This window comes from Penaeus chinensis, chromosome 38 (genome assembly GCF_019202785.1).
Source record: "Penaeus chinensis breed Huanghai No. 1 chromosome 38, ASM1920278v2, whole genome shotgun sequence".
NCBI classification, from domain to species: Eukaryota; Metazoa; Arthropoda; class Malacostraca; order Decapoda; family Penaeidae; genus Penaeus; species Penaeus chinensis.
Window position 1 is genome coordinate 12,036,442 of NC_061856.1, and position 20,000 is coordinate 12,056,441.

A 20,000-nucleotide genomic window follows, 5' to 3' on the forward strand; every position below is an offset into this window, starting at 1 on the left:
GTCATGGGTGTGAGCTGTCAAGAACACGCTGAGACAGAGGTTCTGAAGCCGAGTGTTGCAGACAATACTCCACACCCTCACGCACCCTTCCTTCCAAGGCGTGGGAAAGTCGGCAAAAAGGTTTCCGGTTTCCTTCTCGAGGTTTCCTAAAAGTTACGTTCAGGCCTTGTGTGTGTGGGCGTGTACGTGTACGTGGCGTGTGTGATCTACCTTAAAGCACGACCACGCGGCTGCTATGGCAACCGCCTACACACACATTCTCTCCCGCTCTCTCTCTCTTTCTCTTTCACATATGTGGAAGACCGGAATGTAACATCGGTATCAACTCTCCACGATGCAAAATCATGCATGATGAGATATACAGAAAAAAAATTCGCCTCCGTTCCCACACGCTAACCTTCCCCAACCATAGAGCGCAATGTACGGAGAACCGCTCTAGAATTTTGGGAAGTTCCGTGCGGGTTCTAAAGTGTTCGCTCACGCAGGTGGAGGTCAAACTCACTATTTCTGGGCAAGACTGACGACGGCGAACAACCAAGATTATGCGGCCCTGTCGCCTCGGGTCCAATTTTCATCAAATCTTGGAAAATCGAATCTGTAAAATCAGCACCTCTGTTTATGCGTTGCTGTTCGGTATTCACCAGTTGAATACCGTGCTTATTCCAAAACGAACACAGAAAATGTATGTATTTTTCATTTCCTATAAAGCAACTTTAAAAACTTGCGAATGATCATAAAACACAGATGCGGGCCGCCATAAACTTAGCCGACGTACCGCGATTTATAAACTGCAGGGAAGGGAGAATCTTCTGCTTGATAAACCTAATAATGTGTAAACTTGCGAGAAGAGATAGTGAGATGAATAAAAGTCTAGTAGAGCTAAGAAGTTTGTCGTCGAGAACGCCACTGAACCGGCTCGATAAAACTCAGAGAAAACGGGTATAATATCTCGGAGTCTGAGCATGGGGGACTAATGAAACTTGCTTTGAGAGGCGGATACAATTATTTTTTATAGATTTTATAGATATGCATTGTAACATTTATTAAAGATTTAAAAGGTAAGTTGGCGCCTGAAGGTCTTAGTTCATTTTCGTTGTCTAGTTTAAACAGAGAATCGGTAGAAAATGAGGTTCTTTTCTGCATGTGAATATAATATGATTTTCTGTTTTTCTTTTTGATTCAGAAAGTAATTACAAAGTTTGTTTATTTGTTTATTTAGAGTTTAGGATCTAACTCAATCATTTCAAGTGCACGGTGCCATTATCATTATATTGTTATCATTATAGTAGTAATAGTATTCTTTAAAGTGATTATTACTGTTGTCTGTGCTCTGTTATTATTTGTAATGGTATTAATATTGGTAAATTTATTATCATTGTTATTATTGTTAAAGTTGTTGTTGTTGTTATTGTAATTATTACTGTTATTATTAATATTATTATTATTGTTATCATTATTATTATCGTTATCATTATTATTATTATTATTATTATTATTATTATTATCTTTATTATTATAATAATAAGTATAATGATAATAATAATAATTATTATTATTATTATTGTTATTATTAACTTTATTATTATCACTATCTTTATAATAATAATAATAATAATAATATTAATAATAATAATAATAATAGTAATTTTTTATTATTATTATTATCTTTATCATTATTATTATTATCTTAATTATTATTGGTAGTAGTAGTAGTAGTAATAGTAGTATCATCCTAAGTACCTTATTGCAGCTTGGAAAATGTAGAAAACATATTCCCACTGAAGCTAAAAAAAAGAGAGGGACAGAGAAAAAGAAAGGAAAAACTAATAATACCCCCCTCCTTTCCATGTCCGTTTTTCTGATCACTTCCATACTATCTACCTCCCCACAGTACAGCACCCAAAGAATAGTCAAGGAAGGGCAGAAGCCTATCAAGAAGGGCTTCAGGACGCTGCGAGATGAGTGCTTGAAGGCGAACAAGCTGTATGAAGATCCTGAATTCCCACCCAATGATTATTCGATCAGTTTTCAAGGCGTCACGAGAAGACATTATGAGTGGAAGAGACCGCATGTGAGTTTTCGAAGAAAAAAATATGTTTTAGAAGGTTCGAATGATATTGTCATATTTATAACCAGCTGAAAAATGGTTCCAGATTTTATTTTTTCCTTTTTGTTAGTTATGATACTGGTACTGATAGACTTTATATTTTTACATGAATTTGTCTGCTTTATATTCAAGAAAATATATTTTAATGTAGAAATAACTGTAGTAGTAGGGATAATATTGCCAATAGAAGTATTAGAGACATTCACTAAGAAACAAATCTTAAAAATTATAGATTTTAAAGGCATACATCTGATTTTTTATTACTTTCCTTAGGAGTTTTCCAAAGATCCCCATATGTTCATTGAAGGAGCAACCCGTTTCGACATACAGCAGGGAGAACTGGGTAAGTAGTATCTGCTTAAACATAGAGAGAGGGAGACATAGATCTGTGGATAGACAAATTGTTAGATTTATATATATATATATATATATATATATATATATATATATATATATATATATGTGTGTGTGTGTGTGTGTTTGTGTGTGTGTGTGTGTGTGTGTGTGTGTGTGTGTATGTGTGTGTGTGTGTGTGTGTGTGTGTGTGTGTGTGTGTGTGTGTGTGTGTGTGCGTGTGTGTGTGTTTGTGTTTGTTTTATGTGTATGTGTGTACAGAATGTCCTCCTTCATTTCCTCCTCCACCATCACCGCCTTCTCCTCCTTCTCTTCTTCCTCCATCTCCTCCTGCCTTCTCTTCCATTTCTTAAATCTCCCTCTCCTCATCCTCCTTCTCCACCCCCCTTCCTTCATCCCCTCCACCTTCTCTTCCTTCTCCTCCACCTCCTCCTCCTTCCGTTCCTAGAACCGCCCCCGCACATTTTCCCTCCACATCTCCATTCTCCTCCGCCTCCCCCTCCTAATACCTCCTCCTCCTCCTCCAAATCCTCCCCCGCCACCTGTCATTCCTTCACTTCCTCCAACGCCATCCCTTCTTTCCCTCCCTCCCTCCTTCCTCCTCCATCTCCCTCGCCACCCCCTCCTTCTTCCCTCACCACTCATTTCTCACCCTTCTACAGGCGACTGCTGGCTCCTGGCCGCCGTGTCTAACCTGACGCAGAATCCTCGCCTCTTTCACGTCGTTGTGCCAAGAGATCAGGGATTCACACACATGTACGCCGGCATCTTCCACTTCAAGTGAGTGGTTTTTACACTGGACGAATTGATTTCCACTCGATTCTTCTGCAGTCGGTTTAAGATTGTCGAGAGATTTTATTTCTAGTTCATTTTGACTGATGATGAGAATGGGAATGATTATAACTATAGTGATGTGGAAGTACTGTTAGAGATGTATTTGAAATAATATTAACGATTTACAATGATAATAACGGTAATGATAATATTCATGAAACACCGATAATGGTATAGGTTTTAAATTCAAATTTAAATCTCACGAAGCTAACGAAACTACGGTGTATCAACACGGAAATGTCTACATTACGTTTTTGTTGATTAAACTTGTATAATGAAGTACTTGGCACAACTAGTGTATCATTTAACACATATTTACGTTACTTACATTACTACACTAAAAATACTCTTATAGTACCACGCATTTCCATCTATGTAACAAACATATGGTAAGTTGCTGAAGATATGTATCAACCAATAATTCGTATGTATTTATATGCAGTAACGTCATTTACCAATACATATAAACACGTTGACTGTTCTTTCAGTTACTGATATTGAAAATAATTCGGTAATTTCTCAGCGTTACGTTCGACTTTTGAGTAACCTTCAGAATTTTCACTCCTGCGCTTCATCACATGTTCCTTTATGAACGCATTAGGTTTCTGTGTTTAATTTTCACTCTTCTTTTTCTTCATTTTTTTATTGATCTTCCTCTTCTTTTTATTATTATGATTATAACTATCATTATTATTATTATCATTATTTTTAGTATTATTGCCGTTATTGTTGGAATTACTATTATTATCAATATTATTATTGTTGTTGTTTTATCATTATCATTATTATCATTATTATTATTGTTATTATTATTGTTGTTGCTGACATTACTATTATTATATTATTTATTATTATCATATTTATTATGTCTGTTGCTGTTGTTATCATTATTAATATTGTTATCATTATTACTGATATTATTTTTATGTTTTTATCATCATTATTATCATCATCATCATTCTTCTTCTTTTTCTTCTGATTATCATTATTATTAATATTATTATCACTTTATCATTATAATCATTATCATTATTAGTATTATTATTATCAGTATCATTATCATTATGATAATTATTATCACCACCATTATCCTTATTCTTATTTCTCCTATTTTCTCACGACTTACAAAAGCTCAGACTAATACACAAGCGCCCTATACATTCTCCATACACTGACTGCCCGAGATGCTGTAGTGAGTCTCAATAACACTCGTGCGACCCAGTTGTCAACACTAGTCCATGACCCTTTGACCCTGGAAAGGCACCCGAGTCTCACTGCCCATAGATCTTGTCTTCAAAGGCCGATCTAATCAGTTCCTTAAGTGCCAGTGCCAACCCACCGTACGTTGGCAACACATGGCAGTGTCACAAAGCTCCCCTGTTTCGTTGTGTATTTTTGTGGTGGACTTTACTAATCTGTTTCTTTAGCTTTTTATGCTCTTTTTCTTATAGATTACATTTTTGTTAGTTTTAAGCTGAATTCGTGAATTTAGGGAAGGTAGTGATAACGATTGTGATGATAGGAATAAGTGATGATGACGATGATGATGATGATGATGATGATGATAATGATAATGATAATGATAATGATAATGATGATGATGATGATAATAATGATAATGATGATGATGAAATAAGAAAATGAAAATGAAGGACATTTATAAAAAAATAAAAATTCCAAGAACAACAACAAAAAGAACAATGACACACAAAAAAGCCCTCATCACACCAACAATAATCTTTATTATAATCACCTCAGAACCGACCCTAACGCAACCCCCCCTTCCCTCTCCCCCCACAGGTTCTGGCAGTACGGCCGCTGGGAGGAGGTGGTCATAGACGACATGCTGCCCACCTACCACAACCAGCTGGTCTTCATGCACTCGAAAACGGACAACGAATTCTGGTGCGCGCTGCTGGAGAAGGCCTATGCGAAGTGAGTGTGCTCTGAGGGCGTCCGGAGGAAGGATTTCTTAGTGTCCTTCTATTGGGTGGATACTTTGGGGTGGTAATTGTGGTGATTGGCATAGGTGACGATGAGTGTATCGTGTAGAAGGGTATTTTTTGAGAATTCGAGGGTCTGTATTGTGTTCTTTTGGCTTGGCATCGGGGAGTAAGCTAAACGTTGCCAGGTCCAAATGGGTTAATATATTTATTTTTTAATATTTTACTCGTGTAACTTTATCACAGTCTTTATTACCTCAAATAAATGAACATATAAAATCGTAAATCATTAAATTTGAACAAGAGGACGACTTAAATTCGATACCTTTACCCTAAAATATCTAACCGACAAGTAATCAAAATCCGGCAACTACGACCCCCCCCCCCTCACCCTACCTCCCCAGACTGTATGGTGGTTACGAGGCCCTTCGCGGAGGAAACATCAACGAGAGCATGGTCGACCTGACGGGGGGCGTCGTGGAGATGGTCGACCTGAGGAACCCGCCGTCCAACCTCTTCAGCGTCATGAAAAAGGCTTACCGAAGGGCCGCGCTCATGGGCTGTGCGATCGAGGTGAGGCGCCGGGTTCTCATAGTAGGAGGGAGGTGGGGGAAGGCGGAGGCGGAGTGGAAGAGGGAGGACGATTGGCTTTCATTCTGACAAGGTTGTTCAGTATAATGTGGAAATTATTAGAAATGTCTGGAAGGGCATAGGAATAGTGGCATTATCTTCAGCACATTATTATCGTATATTATTATTATTATTATTGTTATTATTATTATTATTATTATTATTATTGTTGTCAACATATACCTGTCATTTTCATTTAAATAAGTAATGTTAGTTGATAGGGTTTCATGTCCACCTCTGTCTCGATATTATATTATTAGTAGGCATAACAGAACGTAGATAATTGTAGATAGATAGGTAGATAGACAGAGACAGACAGGGAAAGGGAAAGGGACAGAGACAGAAAGACAGAGGCAGAGACTAAAAGAGAAGAGGGGCAAAGATACATACAAAAAATAGAGACTATACACATATCCAAAACTAAAAGGAAACAAGAAAACCGCTAGTCAAGATAGCAGAACGCCACCCGCAGGTACTCTTACTCACTCCGCCCTCCCTCCTTGCCTTGCAGCCGGACCATCCGCAGGTGCAGTCGGAGAGCATCCTGTCAAATGGCCTTATCGTCCGCCACGCCTACTCCATCACGAGGGTCACTGAGGTCGACATCTCTTCCGCTGCCCCCAAATTGCAGGTATGAGGAAGATGCACCTGAGATTCCACTTTCCGTTGAGTTGATAGCGAAGTTACAGTGACATTTTCTGATCACCTTCTTATGCGTACATAAATACAGTAAATGGATATATACATACATGCATTATATACATACGTACATTCACATATAGATTTATACATATATGCATGCATACAGTATGCGAATACATACATACATGTAATATATACCTATATACTTATCTAAATCATTCATATAGACATGCAGATATACATACATGTATACATAATTCCTACATTATACTTTACAGATACAGATTTTCATGAGAATATAGCAAAAATGACTGAACTAAATAATCACCTTTTGTTCACTTTGTATGATATCACTTTCAATAGTATATTTATGGCCACTGTAATAGTTTGCTAACGTAACATACATCCTCCCTTTTCTTCCCCGATAAATGCACTGTAGGGTAGTGGACCTTATCCTTCCAGTAGATAGATCAATAGATAGATTGATATATACTTCATACAGAATCACCAGTAAGTATATTTTCAAACAAGAGGTTTTAACTGCAAGGAAAAAGAGCATATTAGAGAACTCTACAGTCACAATCTTCATAAGCAAGCCGTCTTTCCTTTCAGACTATATTCAGCCGATCAGTAAAACGATCGTGATATTAGACGCTACTTACATTTCCTTTTTTTCTTTTAGATATTTATCAACAGCTAATTTTTTTTTTTCTTTTTTTTTTTTTGTACTCTGATTCATTCTGCTTTTTACCTTACCCTACCCTCTGCGTGGTTGTTGTTGTTTTTCTATTTTCTTTTATATGCGCGTTTGTACAAATGTTGGACGTATGGAAATCGCAGTACGCTTCCGTAAAGTCATGTATATAACATTCGTGTGGACAGTAGTAGCTTTGCAATCAGTGTGGAACAAAATAATGTAGCATTTCTTTGTAACTAATTATATACGTGCTTTATGTGTAGCTTTTAGATTTCGGTGTATGCTTAAGCACTATTTTTGTCCCATGATGCATTTGTGATTTCCACATATTACGATTTTTGACTGCAACAAAACCCAAAGGCCTTTTATTGTGATGTGTGTATGATACAATCGTGTGAGGTCGAATCTCTAAACGCCAGTCGATGAGCAGCCGAAGTGCTTAGGCTCCTTCGTACATATCCTACGATCCCTGAGACCGACTTTAACTTCCAGGAGCAGAAACTTACGCCTTCCTTGCCCATGCCTCACCTCCAGGGCGCCTTGGCCATGGTAAACAAGTCCTTAGCGGGTTTAGCATCCGTGGCCGGCGTCACAGCCACGCAAACGGACCAGTCCAGCCTTAAAACCGCCCTCACCTCCCTTACCAATTGGACCCTGAGTATGGCTTTCCCTGAGGTCAGTATGTGAAGGTGACATCCCTCCACACGAAGAGGATGATGATCTGTGCATTAATATTCGGTGGTTCTAATTTGTGATAATAACACGGAAGCGACGCCATATTATTTGATTTAAGTTTAGAGTTCTCTGTTGTTTTCCAAAGTAATTTGTATCGTTGGGATCCTGTTTTGTTTACTAGCGTATTTATACTTCATACCATAATGTATAATCCCGAGTATATTGTATTACGTAGTAGTTTTGTGTATTAACTTCCCTTCCCAGATTAACCTTAATAAGCTTACATACTGCATTGTAGTTCTCACATTCATAACAGTTAGATTAGTGAGCTGATAAAACCACATCCAGCTCTTAAACTACCCGAAATGGAACACTAAATGAATTTGATGAAACCCATTTTCAAACTAAAACAAAGAAGACTACCAAAATAGATTTTTAAGTATCGATGAGAGAGCATTGTGCAATTGATATCGCATAATTTTCTAGAAGAAATGTTGCAGGTAGTTTTATTATTATTATTGTTGTTGTTGTAGGTGGTGGTGTTGGCATGATTGCCATCGTTATCATCATCATCATCATCATCATTATTATAATTATAATTCTCATCATCATTTTGGCCGTCGTCGCCGTCATTGACATCGTTATCACTGTCGCCACCATAACCATCATTATGATCATCCCCCACGTTCTTCACAGTGCCCCTCTCCATACTGTTATTTGAAACTATCTAGCATTGAAATAACATCACAACTATCCCCCTCATCACCATGTTCACCGCCTCCACCTCCCAAACCAAAGTAACCTTTCTCTTCTTCTCTTCCCCTTCCTTCTGCATTCCCTCCCTTCCCCCAAAAGGGCAAAGCGGAACTAGTCCGGCTGCACAACCCCTGGGGGAACGAAACAGAGTGGACGGGGGCGTGGTCTGACAAGTCCCCCGAGTGGGCCACGATCTCTCTCGACGAGAAGAAGAGGCTGGGACTCACCTTCGACGATGATGGCGAGTTCTGGATGTCAGTTCAGGTGGGTAGTGAATGTATATTTGTGTAAAGTATGTAAATGAATATCATTGAAACAAAAAACAAAAAAAAAACTAGCAAACGTATATCCAAATAGGATCGACCTCAAAAGAAGGGAAGCGAGACTCCAATCGAAATTCCACTCTTTCATTTCCTTCTGCAGGATTTCGCGTCCAACTTCACAACCCTGGAGATCTGCGACGTGACTCCGGAAGTCTTCGAGTACGACAACGACAGCGACAGTGACAGTAGCAGCGACGAGGACGACGAGGAATGCCAGAGGAAGCAGCAGGAGAATGTCCAGAGGCGGTGGCAAAGGCTCATGTTCGAGGGGGCGTGGGTGTCGCGTCACACGGCCGGCGGCTGCAGGAACTTCATTAGTGAGTGATGAGGGGCGATGCTGGCAAAGAAATTGGGGATGATGTTAAGAGGGCGAGTGGGTGACATATTTCTAATAAAGCTCTGAAAATGTCCGCACTTTCGTCTCTCGATTTAATAAGCACATCTCTGTGTAATTATGATTAAATAAGTTTGTAATCTTGAAAAAAGTCTCATTTCTCTTTTTTTTTCAGATACGTTCGCGTCTAATCCTCAATACACGGTCAAGCTCGAAGACCCCGATGAAGATGATGACGACGACCTGTGCACGATGGTCGTCTCGCTCATGCAGAAGAACGTGAGGCAGCTCAAGAGATATGGAGCCGACTACCAGCCTATTGGATACACTATTTATAAGGTAAGTACAGTTTTCTTACACACGGGCGCCGATATGTTTAAACTAACAATACCTTTTAGGAGAAATCAAAAGTTGAAAGTAATGGGAACTAATCACAATAACAAATGGTTTTCACAGCTTCCTCCGGAAATAGAACCCGGGGTCAAACTGGACACCGAATTTTTCAAGTACAACGCAAGTTACGCCAAAGTCCCCTTCTTCCTTAACTGCCGCGAAGTAACCACGAGGTTCCGCTTTCCTGCTGGATATTACGTCATCGTGACTTCCACGTTCGAGCCAGAGATGACCGGCGAATTCCTTTTAAGAATCTTCACGGAAGCCAAAAGGTTGAAATCCTCAGCTAAGTAACATCAAACCGATATCGGGTCACCTGTTTCGTCCATGTCTTCGAAACTGATTGTTAACGAGCGGAAATTTACTTGATTTTATATGTAACAAGTATATTTACCATTCGTATTGCTATTAAACATATCAAAATATGAGAAGACAATACCCCCAAAGCTCAACCCGGGTATAAACAGTACTGGTCCAGCACTACCTTCGACGCTGAACGGAAAACGTCTTCAGAATCCTCCGTTTGGCTATTATCACCTCCAAGTACTTACTCCCAGTGCTCTTTTCACGTGATTCAAAAGCCGTGATCCATGTGCTTCGATACCTACCTCAAATTCATAATGATTTACACCCTGCAGTGATAAGTAATGTGTTCCTTGTTGTGTACAAGCACTCTAGGGTGTCCGCCATTGTCTTTCATGATTGACCTTAGATCGTTTCTATGTCATTTTTGGATATTCACCCTTCTTTTGTAAGTCATTTTATCATGTTATCTGTGCCAAATCCAAGTTTTGTTCGCCAGATTGTGATTTGATAAAGATTGTGCAATATGATTTTTATGAAGTGTTTTCAATAAAATGTTTTTATGAGTTACGTCTTTTTATTTTTTATCAGACATTTTTTCCTGAAAATATATAATTATAAAAAAAAAAAAAAAAAAAAAAAAACACAGACATATAAAGAACATTACTTCTCATACAAACACAAAAAATACATTTCATATTTTCTGTACATATCACATCTAGCTGATACATGTCACCTTGTTTGTTTGTCAACATAAACAGACTTAACATTATCTCTTTACACTAAGGTACGTTTTCGTTACCCATACGGATCGAACAAATTCTTAAAACTAAACTTGTATATCTGTAATAATGTACAGAACCAAAGACAGTTACCCATTACTTTCGAAAATGAAATACACCAAAAAAAATTGCATTTCCATGAAAATTAAACCTTCATTTCATTTCAGTAAATATAAGACACATACAAAATACCATTTCGAAAGTTTCAGAATAACAGGTATTTCCCAGCACTGCACTGACCATGTCATTTACTTGAAAGAAAAGAAGTAACATCGAAACGTAACACGCACAAAACACCTGATTCTCTATTATCGGTTTCCAATCAGTTTTATCCTGTTACTCTCTTATCATCGAAATACACCACAGCCCGTGATAATGTTGACTAGCTTGTTGTATCATCTACGTTGCTTTATTCAGCCGCTGACAGTTAACAACAACTGTTTTTCGCCCGTGGTAGTGAGGAGTCATTCAGGGAGGTCGCTGAACTGTTCAACTTGATTGTGCTTTTGGCCTGAAAGGGGCGAGGTGCGGTTATTACGTTACCAGTAATAATAATAATAATAATAATAATAATAATAATAATAATAATAATGATAATAATAATAATGATAATAATGATAATGGTGATGATAATGAAAATAATAGTAATTATGAGAAAAATGATAATGATAATGATGATGATGATGTTGATGATAATGATATTAAAAATGATGATATTGATAATGATAATGAAAATGATGATATTGATAATGATAATGAAAATGACAGTAGTTATGATAATGATAATAATAATGATGATAATAATAATGATACTAATAATAACAATAGCAATAACAATAATGATAATGATAATAATAATAATAACAATACCACTACTACTACTAATAACAATAATAATAAGTAATAATAATAATAATAATAATAAACAAAAATAAGAACAGTAGTAATGATAATGATGATGATGATAATAATAATAATAATGATAATAAAAATTTTTTTTTTACTAATAATATTAGTAATAACAATAACAATTACAGAATAATAATAGTGATAAAAATAGTAATAACAATAATAATTATAATAATAATAATAATAATAATAATAAAATAACAATAATAATATTAACTACAAGAGAAGGGGAACATTCGTAATATTCATACTAATAATAATATTCATAACCATAACAATAATGAAATAATAATGATCATAATCACAATAAAAACAAACTTTTGAATTACTACGTCACCATGGAGTTCCCTTCATTCTGAGATTTTACATTATGTACTCTAGAAGTAACGTTTATGTGATTTAAATATATGAGCCATTTTAACTTCATGCTCCAAGCAAATTTAGAAGACATTTCCCTTTGCGAAACAATAAAAGACAAAGTAGAAAACAGAGTCGCATTAACTTCACGCCCAAGCAAAGTTAAAATGTGTTCCCCTTGACAAACAGACAAAAGAAGAAAGTAGTAGAAATTTAAAGGACGTTTCCCTTTGACAAAAATAATAAAAAATACTAATACAAATAAATAAATAAATAAATAAAATAAAATAAAATAAAAAAATCCGACTCAGACTCCACTTGCACTTACCTCAGAGGAATATAAATGGACCGTAGGGTCTACTTCATCAGCTTTCCGAAGCATTTCTGTCGCGACGATTTCGAACATTTCTTCAATCCCTGCAAGAGGAAAAAAAAAGTATGTGTTAAAAAATATATTTTGATGAAGAGATAGGTGTTTTTTTTTTTTTTTTTTTCGCTTTTACTTCCGTACTTTTATTTACTTAAGCAGTTTCATCTGATTTCGCTTTGGATTATTTTTTTTATGGGTAATTGTTTCATTTTCAAAGACTAATTCATTTATTAATTCATTACAATTAATGTAATTCAGCTCTTCCTATTCCACTTTCCATCTACACCACTTTCATCCTCCCCTCATCCCTTTCTCTTCTTCTATCCCCTTCCCCATCTACATCCTCACCTGTTTCGTCCATAGCGGAAGTTTCTAGGAAAATAGCACCTATAGAAGCAGCATATTGTTGGGCGACATCCCTGGCCACTGCTCTGCACTGATCAAGGTCGCACTTGTTGCCGACCAGTACAAGCATAAGTCCCTCCCCTACGCGAGAACTCAGCTCTGGGAAACGAAAGAAAAGTGCTGGTGGGCGACTGTGTACACTTGCATATACGTAATCTTATACGCATGGATGAGATATAAAAGTTTATTTGTATTTATACGACTGATGTGGATTGGGAAGGAGGGGGAGGAAGGGTGGAGAAAGGGAGAAGGGGAGTAAGAGTGAGTGAGTGAGTGAGTGAGTGAGTGAGAGAGAGAGAGAGAGAGAGAGAGAGAGAGAGAGAGAGAGAGAGAGTGAGTGAGTGAGTGAGTGAGTGAGTGATTGAGAGAGAGAGAGAGAGAAGTGAGACGAGAAAGGGAGGGAGATGGAGAGGAAGAGGGAAAGGAAGAGTGAGAGGGAGAGGGAGAGGGAGAGGGAGAGAGAGAGAGAGAAAGAGATAGAGAGAGAGTGAGAGAGAGAGAGAGAGAGAAAGAGAGAGAGAGAGAGAGAGAGAGAGAGAGAGAGAGAGAGAGAGAGAGAGAGAGAGAAGAGATGAACATGAAGACAAACAAAAAATAATAATAGTAATAAAAAATAAAAACACACAAACAAACTTCATAAACAACATAAAAGTCCAGACATTCACTCACCCAACGGACATTCAACAACAACAAAACAGCACCCAAATAAATAAAATAAATACTAATAAAACAGGTGATCAATGACAGCGGCCGCAGGTGTGCACAGGTGTGCCCTCGAGGTCTCGCCACCAGCCCGCAAAACCCTGCCACGTGACCGCCTGTGGGATCCGTAGCAGAGATCCGCTTTCATGGTCCTTCGTTTGCTTTGTCGAGGCAATTTTCCTGTAGCTTTCGCTTCGTTTGGGTCGTATGTTGCGGGTTCATGGGTTTTTGCTCTTTGCTCTTTGTGTGTGTTTTTGTTAATGAGTTCTGTGTTTCTTTCTTTGTTTTTTTGGCTTCTTTCGTTCTTAATCTCTCTTCTTTTTTTTTCTTTTTTGGTCTCTCTCTGTTTGTCTGTCTTTCTCCACGCCTTCACATATACATATATGACAAAAAAAAGAAGATAAAAAGATAAAAAAACAAACAAACAGACAAAGCGTAACACAACACACAAACAAACAAATGCTGAATCCACAACAACAGCGGCAGCAACAACAAAAATATCAAATAGCAAAACGGAAAACCCAAAACTTACCATGCACCCAAGCCTGGATATCGTTATAAGTTTGGAGTTTTGTAATATCAAAGACGAGAAGGGCCGCGTGTGCACCGCGATAATACATAGGCGCCATCGACCGAAATCTCTCCTGACCTGCTGTGTCCCACACCTGTAAATATGTTGCATGATTTCTCTTCTGTGTATATAACTGTCATTTGAGGGTATGCGCGTCCCTTAAATATTAAATATTTGGTTTATTTAAGCTTTCATCATTAAATATTTGGTTTATTTAAGCTTTCATCATTAAATATTTGGTTTATTTAAGCTTTCATCATTAAATATTTGGTTTATTTAAGCTTTCATCTCTAACATGGACATCGATATCTTCCCTGTAGTCATGAGACACTGAATGTCGATACCCATGTTATAGATAAAGGTTTGAATTGAAAAAGTAAACGTATTGTCGGACAATTGATCTGAGAACCCATTTTGGAAGCACATACCTTCGTTTGTTGTGTTAGTGTGTGTGGTAATAAAATTGTTTTTGGTGATGATGCTGAATAAATATTATATTATAAATAACACCAGCAATAACATTAACAAAGAGAGACGGGTAAGAGTAACAGTAATAGTATTGAAACCTATTCATTACTCAGTCCCTCTTGTTATGCTAAGGGAAAAAAATAATAGTATTTCCAGAATCTTATACTTCAACAAAGTACTTTTATTTGATTTGTTCCTAAGAAAGGATGAACATAAAAAAGGACACATACACCTCCAAAGACATGTAAAGGGATACATGCAGTTATTAATTTATCTAATGAAATTCAGTATGCGGTTACATCTTTGCTTAATCATACTTAATTTTGATTTACGGGCACTCGTCAGGTTTTATTGCATATCGTGCAACCATATCTACATTTATTTAAAAAGAAGTAATTTTAGATACCCTTTCAAACTATTACAACTTTCTCCCTCTGTTCCTTTTTGAATGAAGAATTTCCATATTTCCCTCATCATCATATCTAGCTGTATAAACACCTAATCATCTCATCATCTTATCTTCCCTTCTAATCATTCAATTAACTTATCTGCTCCATTCCCCTTTCTCAAACTTTCACTTTCATTTATCTAACCCCAAACTCTTATTTGCTTCACTTGCTTTGTCTCTATATTTCTTTCTTTCTTTCTCCTCTCTCATTTTCTTTCCTGTCCTCACCCCTCCTTTTCCCTCCCTCTCTCTCATCTCTCTCTCTCTCTCTCTCTCTCTTTCCTTCCCCTCCCTCCCTCCCTCCCTCCTTCCCTTCCCCTCCTTCCCTCCCTCCCTTCCCCCTCCTCCCTCCCTCCCTTCCCCCTCCTCCCTCCCTTCCTTCCTCCCTCCCTCCCTCCCTCCCTCCCTCCCTCCCTCCCTCCCTCCCTCCCTCCCTCCCTCCCCCTTCCCTTCCTCCCTTCCCCATCCATACTACCTGCATCTTGACTATAGTGTCGTTGATAATAATCTCGATGTTGCTGAACGACGCGCCAATCGTTGACGACGTGTTCCTGCTAAACGTCTTGGTCTCGTAGCGAGTCACCAGGGAGGTCTTGCCCACACCTGTTGGAAGAAAGACGCTGAAGTGGGCGCTGAAATGGCATGGGATATGTTTACGGGCGGCTTCGATGTGTACAGAAAATAAAAAAAATACAGGAAAATACGGTTGCTAAACTGTTTTTTTCTCTAAATACCGTTTTCCGTTATTAGATTAAATGTACCCAATATCCGGTGATATAACTTGTTCAGTTGTTAGCAAATGTTTATGGATAGCAAACCACAAATCCATTTATATTCATCCTAACTCACACCATTGAAGGTATTTGATAAATTAATTAAATTCAATTACAGAAGTATCAAGCAAAAAAAATGAGATGAAAGAAATCGCTTTCTATAAATATGGCTTCATCGAGCAAGGGATCTCACTTTTCCTTTGACATTCGCATCAGCTAACACTGAGTCTTTACATCCCAGAACAGTGGTGGCATTCATACTTGGTTTATATATTCAACGCATATACTAACTTGCACCGACGTAACCCTAATTCTTAGTTCCCCTGTTGTTCCTCGAGGCTAGAATCTTGGTCTCTCGATCCATCTAAATTGTTAGATCATGTTGGATATTTTTTTTCTCGATAGTATGTTAGTCTTAAGGATGCCCTGTGTAAAAATGGTGGACATCATCTATCGACAAATATAAAGACATGGCATTTAAACTCGAGTACCAAATCGGATCATGGCACTCCAAAGGTTATCGACCTTTTACAGTTCCATCGTAAACATTTGTCATGATGTAAAATTATATGTATACTGTTTAAACTTAGCTAATTCAGGAATCACGCAATAGAATTTACATATAATTTGAAAGACTTTGAGCTCTACAACGCTGATATAGCCCTATCAGTGATAAGCAGATTCCCTGACTAACAACACACGTACCCCTCCCATGACTCCCTACCCTGTGCCCGCGTCCCAGTACCCCTAGGGTCTCCATCATCTCTCACCTTGGGACCCCAGAACTACCACCTTCGCTCCGATGGTCTTCATTTTTCGCTTGATTAAATAACCTCGTCCTTGTCCTCAAACTTGTTTTTTTTTAAATTTCCGGCGTTGTCCAATTTTCTGCTCCAATCCCTTTATAAGTAAAATTATTCTTAACAAGATATCAAGAGAGATATGACGATCTTCCCTCTGCAAACACTGTGTTTCATTCTACTCATTTTCATCACTTGGATTCTTTGATGTCGGCGTTTCATTCATCCCACTCACAAAACAAAATATAATTCATAGATGAATCTTCTTTTCACTGGTATATTCACAATGAGAATCGATCGCATACATAAACGTTAGCACCATTGGGTTTGCGTTTAGATACTGAGTCACTGAGACCTTCATGCCCGTCCACTTGATCTACTATGTCTAACTGGCATCTCTGCTGCGTAGTTGCCAGTGTGAATGGACATGTTGTTTTGTCTTCCTATTTCATATTACATGTATTCCAGAATTCTCCCATGATGAATATTGTTAATATATTTCTTCCTATTATGTAAGCAAGTAAATGAATAAACGGACATCGCATTCATTTTCATTAAATTATAAAAAAGGTTGTCAAAATGCCCATACACAGCAACATTTCGTTTGGATGGAAGAGAAAAACAGACCAAAGAAATAAGGTGTTCTTTCACGTCTACAGCTGAGCATTACTTACATATATTTCAGTCTGAATTGACTAAAGATTCTTGCAATCTTGTCACATGCTTGACTGACTGATTTTCCTATTCCTTCAACTGCTTCCTTTACGTGTTAATTATGTAAATTTTGACAAAATTGTTGTGGATCAGTTCAACACTTGAGGTAAAGTGAACGGATTTGTCTTTAAGTTTGACACCTATGCATGTAATTATGGACTTTTCTTTTTTTAACTGACATCCATTAACGTCAGCCTGGACAAATCTGAATGGTGTTTGTATTACTGTCTTCATTGTCATTACCAAATAAACCCTTTATTACGAAACTGTCACCTCTTCAGAAATATTCCTCCGATGATAGCCTACAGATCTTAGTCTGTAATCAGCAGTTAACCGTATATTTCAGTATTCATATCTCTCTGAATATGTATGCATATGAATCTCTCTCACTTTATATAGACAGATAGACAGATCGATGGACAAATCGATATACAGACATATAGAGAGATATAGATGGATGTATACATATGTATGTATACACACACACACACACACACATATATATTCATATATATATATATATATATATATATATAGAGAGAGAGAGAGAGAGAGAGAGAGAGAGAGAGAAAGAGAGGGAGAGAGAGAGAGAGAGAGAGAGAGAAAGAGAGGGAGAGAGAGAGAGAGAGAGAGAGAGAGAGAGAGAAGAAGAAGAAGAAAATATGAAATGGAACAGAGCAACGTAGAGCCCGAAGAAGTAAAGACCATGCTCCTCCCAAACTCAGCCAAACACATAACCTGCCTGCTGCTCCTTCTTCGGCGGCCTGAGTCACCGATCAGACGTCAGTGGCCATTCCTGTCTCAAGTGCCCAACACCAGAGACGGAGCAGGTGGATTGCTCGTATCAATGTGGTTTTGACATTTCCCATTCACTTTACCCTTCGTATCACAGAGCCATCTGTAGGCTCTTTAATCGTTGTGTGAATTGGATAGCTGTATGTAAATATTTAATTCGTGAGCTGAGTCCAAGAGTAATAAGAAGCAAAGAACCAGCATACGTGTGTCTACACACACACACACACACACACACACACACACACACACACACACACACACACACACACACACATATATATATATATATATATATATATATATATATATATATATATATATATATATATATAAACACATTAAGTGTGATTGCCATATCTAAACTTTTCAGAAAAAAATATTTACGGATATTCAGTATAGTTACTCTAAATTATTAAATTATCCTGATATTAAGTTCCAAGATATTGGATAAAACATATAATTTATATATTCAATACCATGCACGAAATGTTTGCAAAATTCTTGCTTCATTGTTTCGAGGTAGTAAAGATACTCAGGCTAATATCTATATTTGTTTAATCTACTCTTACATTTTAATTCATAAATAAAAATGGTCACAGATTATTTGGCCCCAAAGAATCCCCAAGGAAGCATCATTATCAAAATAAACAAAAGTAAGAGTAACTACGGCAATACAAACCTCATTGCAGATCACTTTTTAAAACCTTTTTCTTTTCTCAGCGATTTCAGTTTATTAAAAAGAATATTGAGCATGTTTACATTTTGCCACATTACTTATTTCCAGTGCTATTCTTAATTTCACGAATGAATACAAAAATATAGGAAGAATCTATGAAAAAATCTAACAAATACATAATGAATGATTACCATATGATTAGAACCTAATTGAGGTTATCAGTAAATTACTCAGAAGTATTACATAGCCCAATCATCAGCGTGAGTCACATTATTTTTGCGACCGGTAATCAGAGCTTTCGTGCATTTCCTTGCAATTAACTTGGTTCTAGGAAATTATGCAGGAAAACTTTAAGATTTCTCAATTTCACTTCCATCTGCGGGTAACTTGCTTCGAGCTGAGTCACCACGCCCGTGTAGGCGTGGGCGCGGGCGATCAGCCTGTTCTTGAGGGCTTGTTGAGCCTCCTCGGAGGGGGCGGTGAGGGTTTTGTAGCGGCCGTCTCTGAGGGCGGTCAGGTGGCGGAGGCGGGCGCGGTGCTCCTGCAGCCGGAGTTGTTCCTGGTTTGGGTGTGGAGTGCAAGGCTATTAAGAACTCTCTTACTTTAAATCGTGCAAACTTTTTAGCATCTACCTTATCTCATGTATACCCTTATCACAAAGAGATTATGCCAACTGATTATATGAACAGATTCAAGTCATGTTCAGAACCTCGACTCAACACAAAGCGCTCAGTAGCCGAAGCCAAACCCCGAACCATATTTTAACAGAAGCGGAAACAAACCTCCTGCTTCTTCACGAGTTTTTCCTCCAGGTGGGACGCGGCTTCCTGAAGGAGACGCACGTTCTGAGCATAAACTCGCTCCTTTCTCTGGCACTCGTCCTCTGCTCGCAAGCGCTCCTGCCTCGCCATTTCGGTGGCATCCTGAAGGTCGCCCAGCCGCTGCGAGGGATTCAGGACTGGGTTAATGTTCTATCTCTAATGACCGTGTTATTGATTTTAAAATCATTTTTTTTTTCCGATTTACTTATTTTGGGTGATGAAAGGAGAAATAATTATTGAATAGTTACAACCATCACAGCTAATAGTGTAACTGTTGCTGATGACATTCATGATAATATCATACTTCAGAATGATTATGATATAACAGTAAGAATAATGATAATAACAACAATAATGATTATAATAATAATAACAATAATAATAATGATAGTAATAATAGTAATTATTATTAATATGA

At 37.6% G+C, this 20,000-nt stretch overlaps 3 protein-coding genes across 11 annotated transcripts in view; 1 reads left to right on the forward strand and 2 right to left on the reverse strand.

The window, feature by feature from the left end:
• Window positions 1-10,557, forward strand: part of LOC125045862 (calpain-B-like) — a 31,176-nt gene extending 20,619 nt beyond the window's left edge. For 7 of the 9 annotated variants that reach the window (XM_047643419.1, XM_047643421.1, XM_047643417.1 and 4 more), the window contains exons 3-13: window positions 1,892-2,071; window positions 2,381-2,450; window positions 3,124-3,241; window positions 5,096-5,230; window positions 5,643-5,811; window positions 6,380-6,499; window positions 7,700-7,882; window positions 8,738-8,902; window positions 9,062-9,278; window positions 9,471-9,634; window positions 9,752-10,557. In XM_047643419.1, the coding sequence (XP_047499375.1) occupies window positions 1,892-2,071; window positions 2,381-2,450; window positions 3,124-3,241; window positions 5,096-5,230; window positions 5,643-5,811; window positions 6,380-6,499; window positions 7,700-7,882; window positions 8,738-8,902; window positions 9,062-9,278; window positions 9,471-9,634; window positions 9,752-9,982 (1,752 nt within the window). In that variant the 3' untranslated portion in view covers window positions 9,983-10,557. The remainder of the gene's footprint in view (window positions 1-1,891; window positions 2,072-2,380; window positions 2,451-3,123; window positions 3,242-5,095; window positions 5,231-5,642; window positions 5,812-6,379; window positions 6,500-7,699; window positions 7,883-8,737; window positions 8,903-9,061; window positions 9,279-9,470; window positions 9,635-9,751) is intronic. The other 2 variants (XM_047643422.1, XM_047643423.1) reach the window with 2 other exon arrangements.
• A 524-nt stretch (window positions 10,558-11,081) lies between these two features.
• On the reverse strand, window positions 11,082-16,952 carry LOC125045864 (ras-related protein RABF2b-like). Its single transcript, XM_047643424.1, has 6 exons — window positions 16,547-16,952; window positions 15,479-15,606; window positions 14,049-14,181; window positions 12,758-12,913; window positions 12,368-12,456; window positions 11,082-11,284 (listed from the first exon to the last, which is right to left on the reverse strand). The coding sequence occupies exons 1-6, from the start codon at window positions 16,587-16,589 to the stop codon at window positions 11,201-11,203; spliced, it is 633 nt and encodes a 210-aa protein (XP_047499380.1). The 5' UTR covers window positions 16,590-16,952; the 3' UTR covers window positions 11,082-11,200.
• Window positions 16,953-18,623: 1,671 nt separating this feature from the next.
• Window positions 18,624-20,000, reverse strand: part of LOC125045930 (coiled-coil domain-containing protein 40-like) — a 13,831-nt gene continuing 12,454 nt past the window's right edge. The window contains exons 18-19 of the mRNA XM_047643531.1: window positions 19,544-19,702; window positions 18,624-19,320 (exon numbers count right to left, since the gene is read on the reverse strand). Of these exons, the coding sequence (XP_047499487.1) occupies window positions 19,078-19,320; window positions 19,544-19,702 (402 nt within the window). The 3' untranslated portion in view covers window positions 18,624-19,077. The remainder of the gene's footprint in view (window positions 19,321-19,543; window positions 19,703-20,000) is intronic.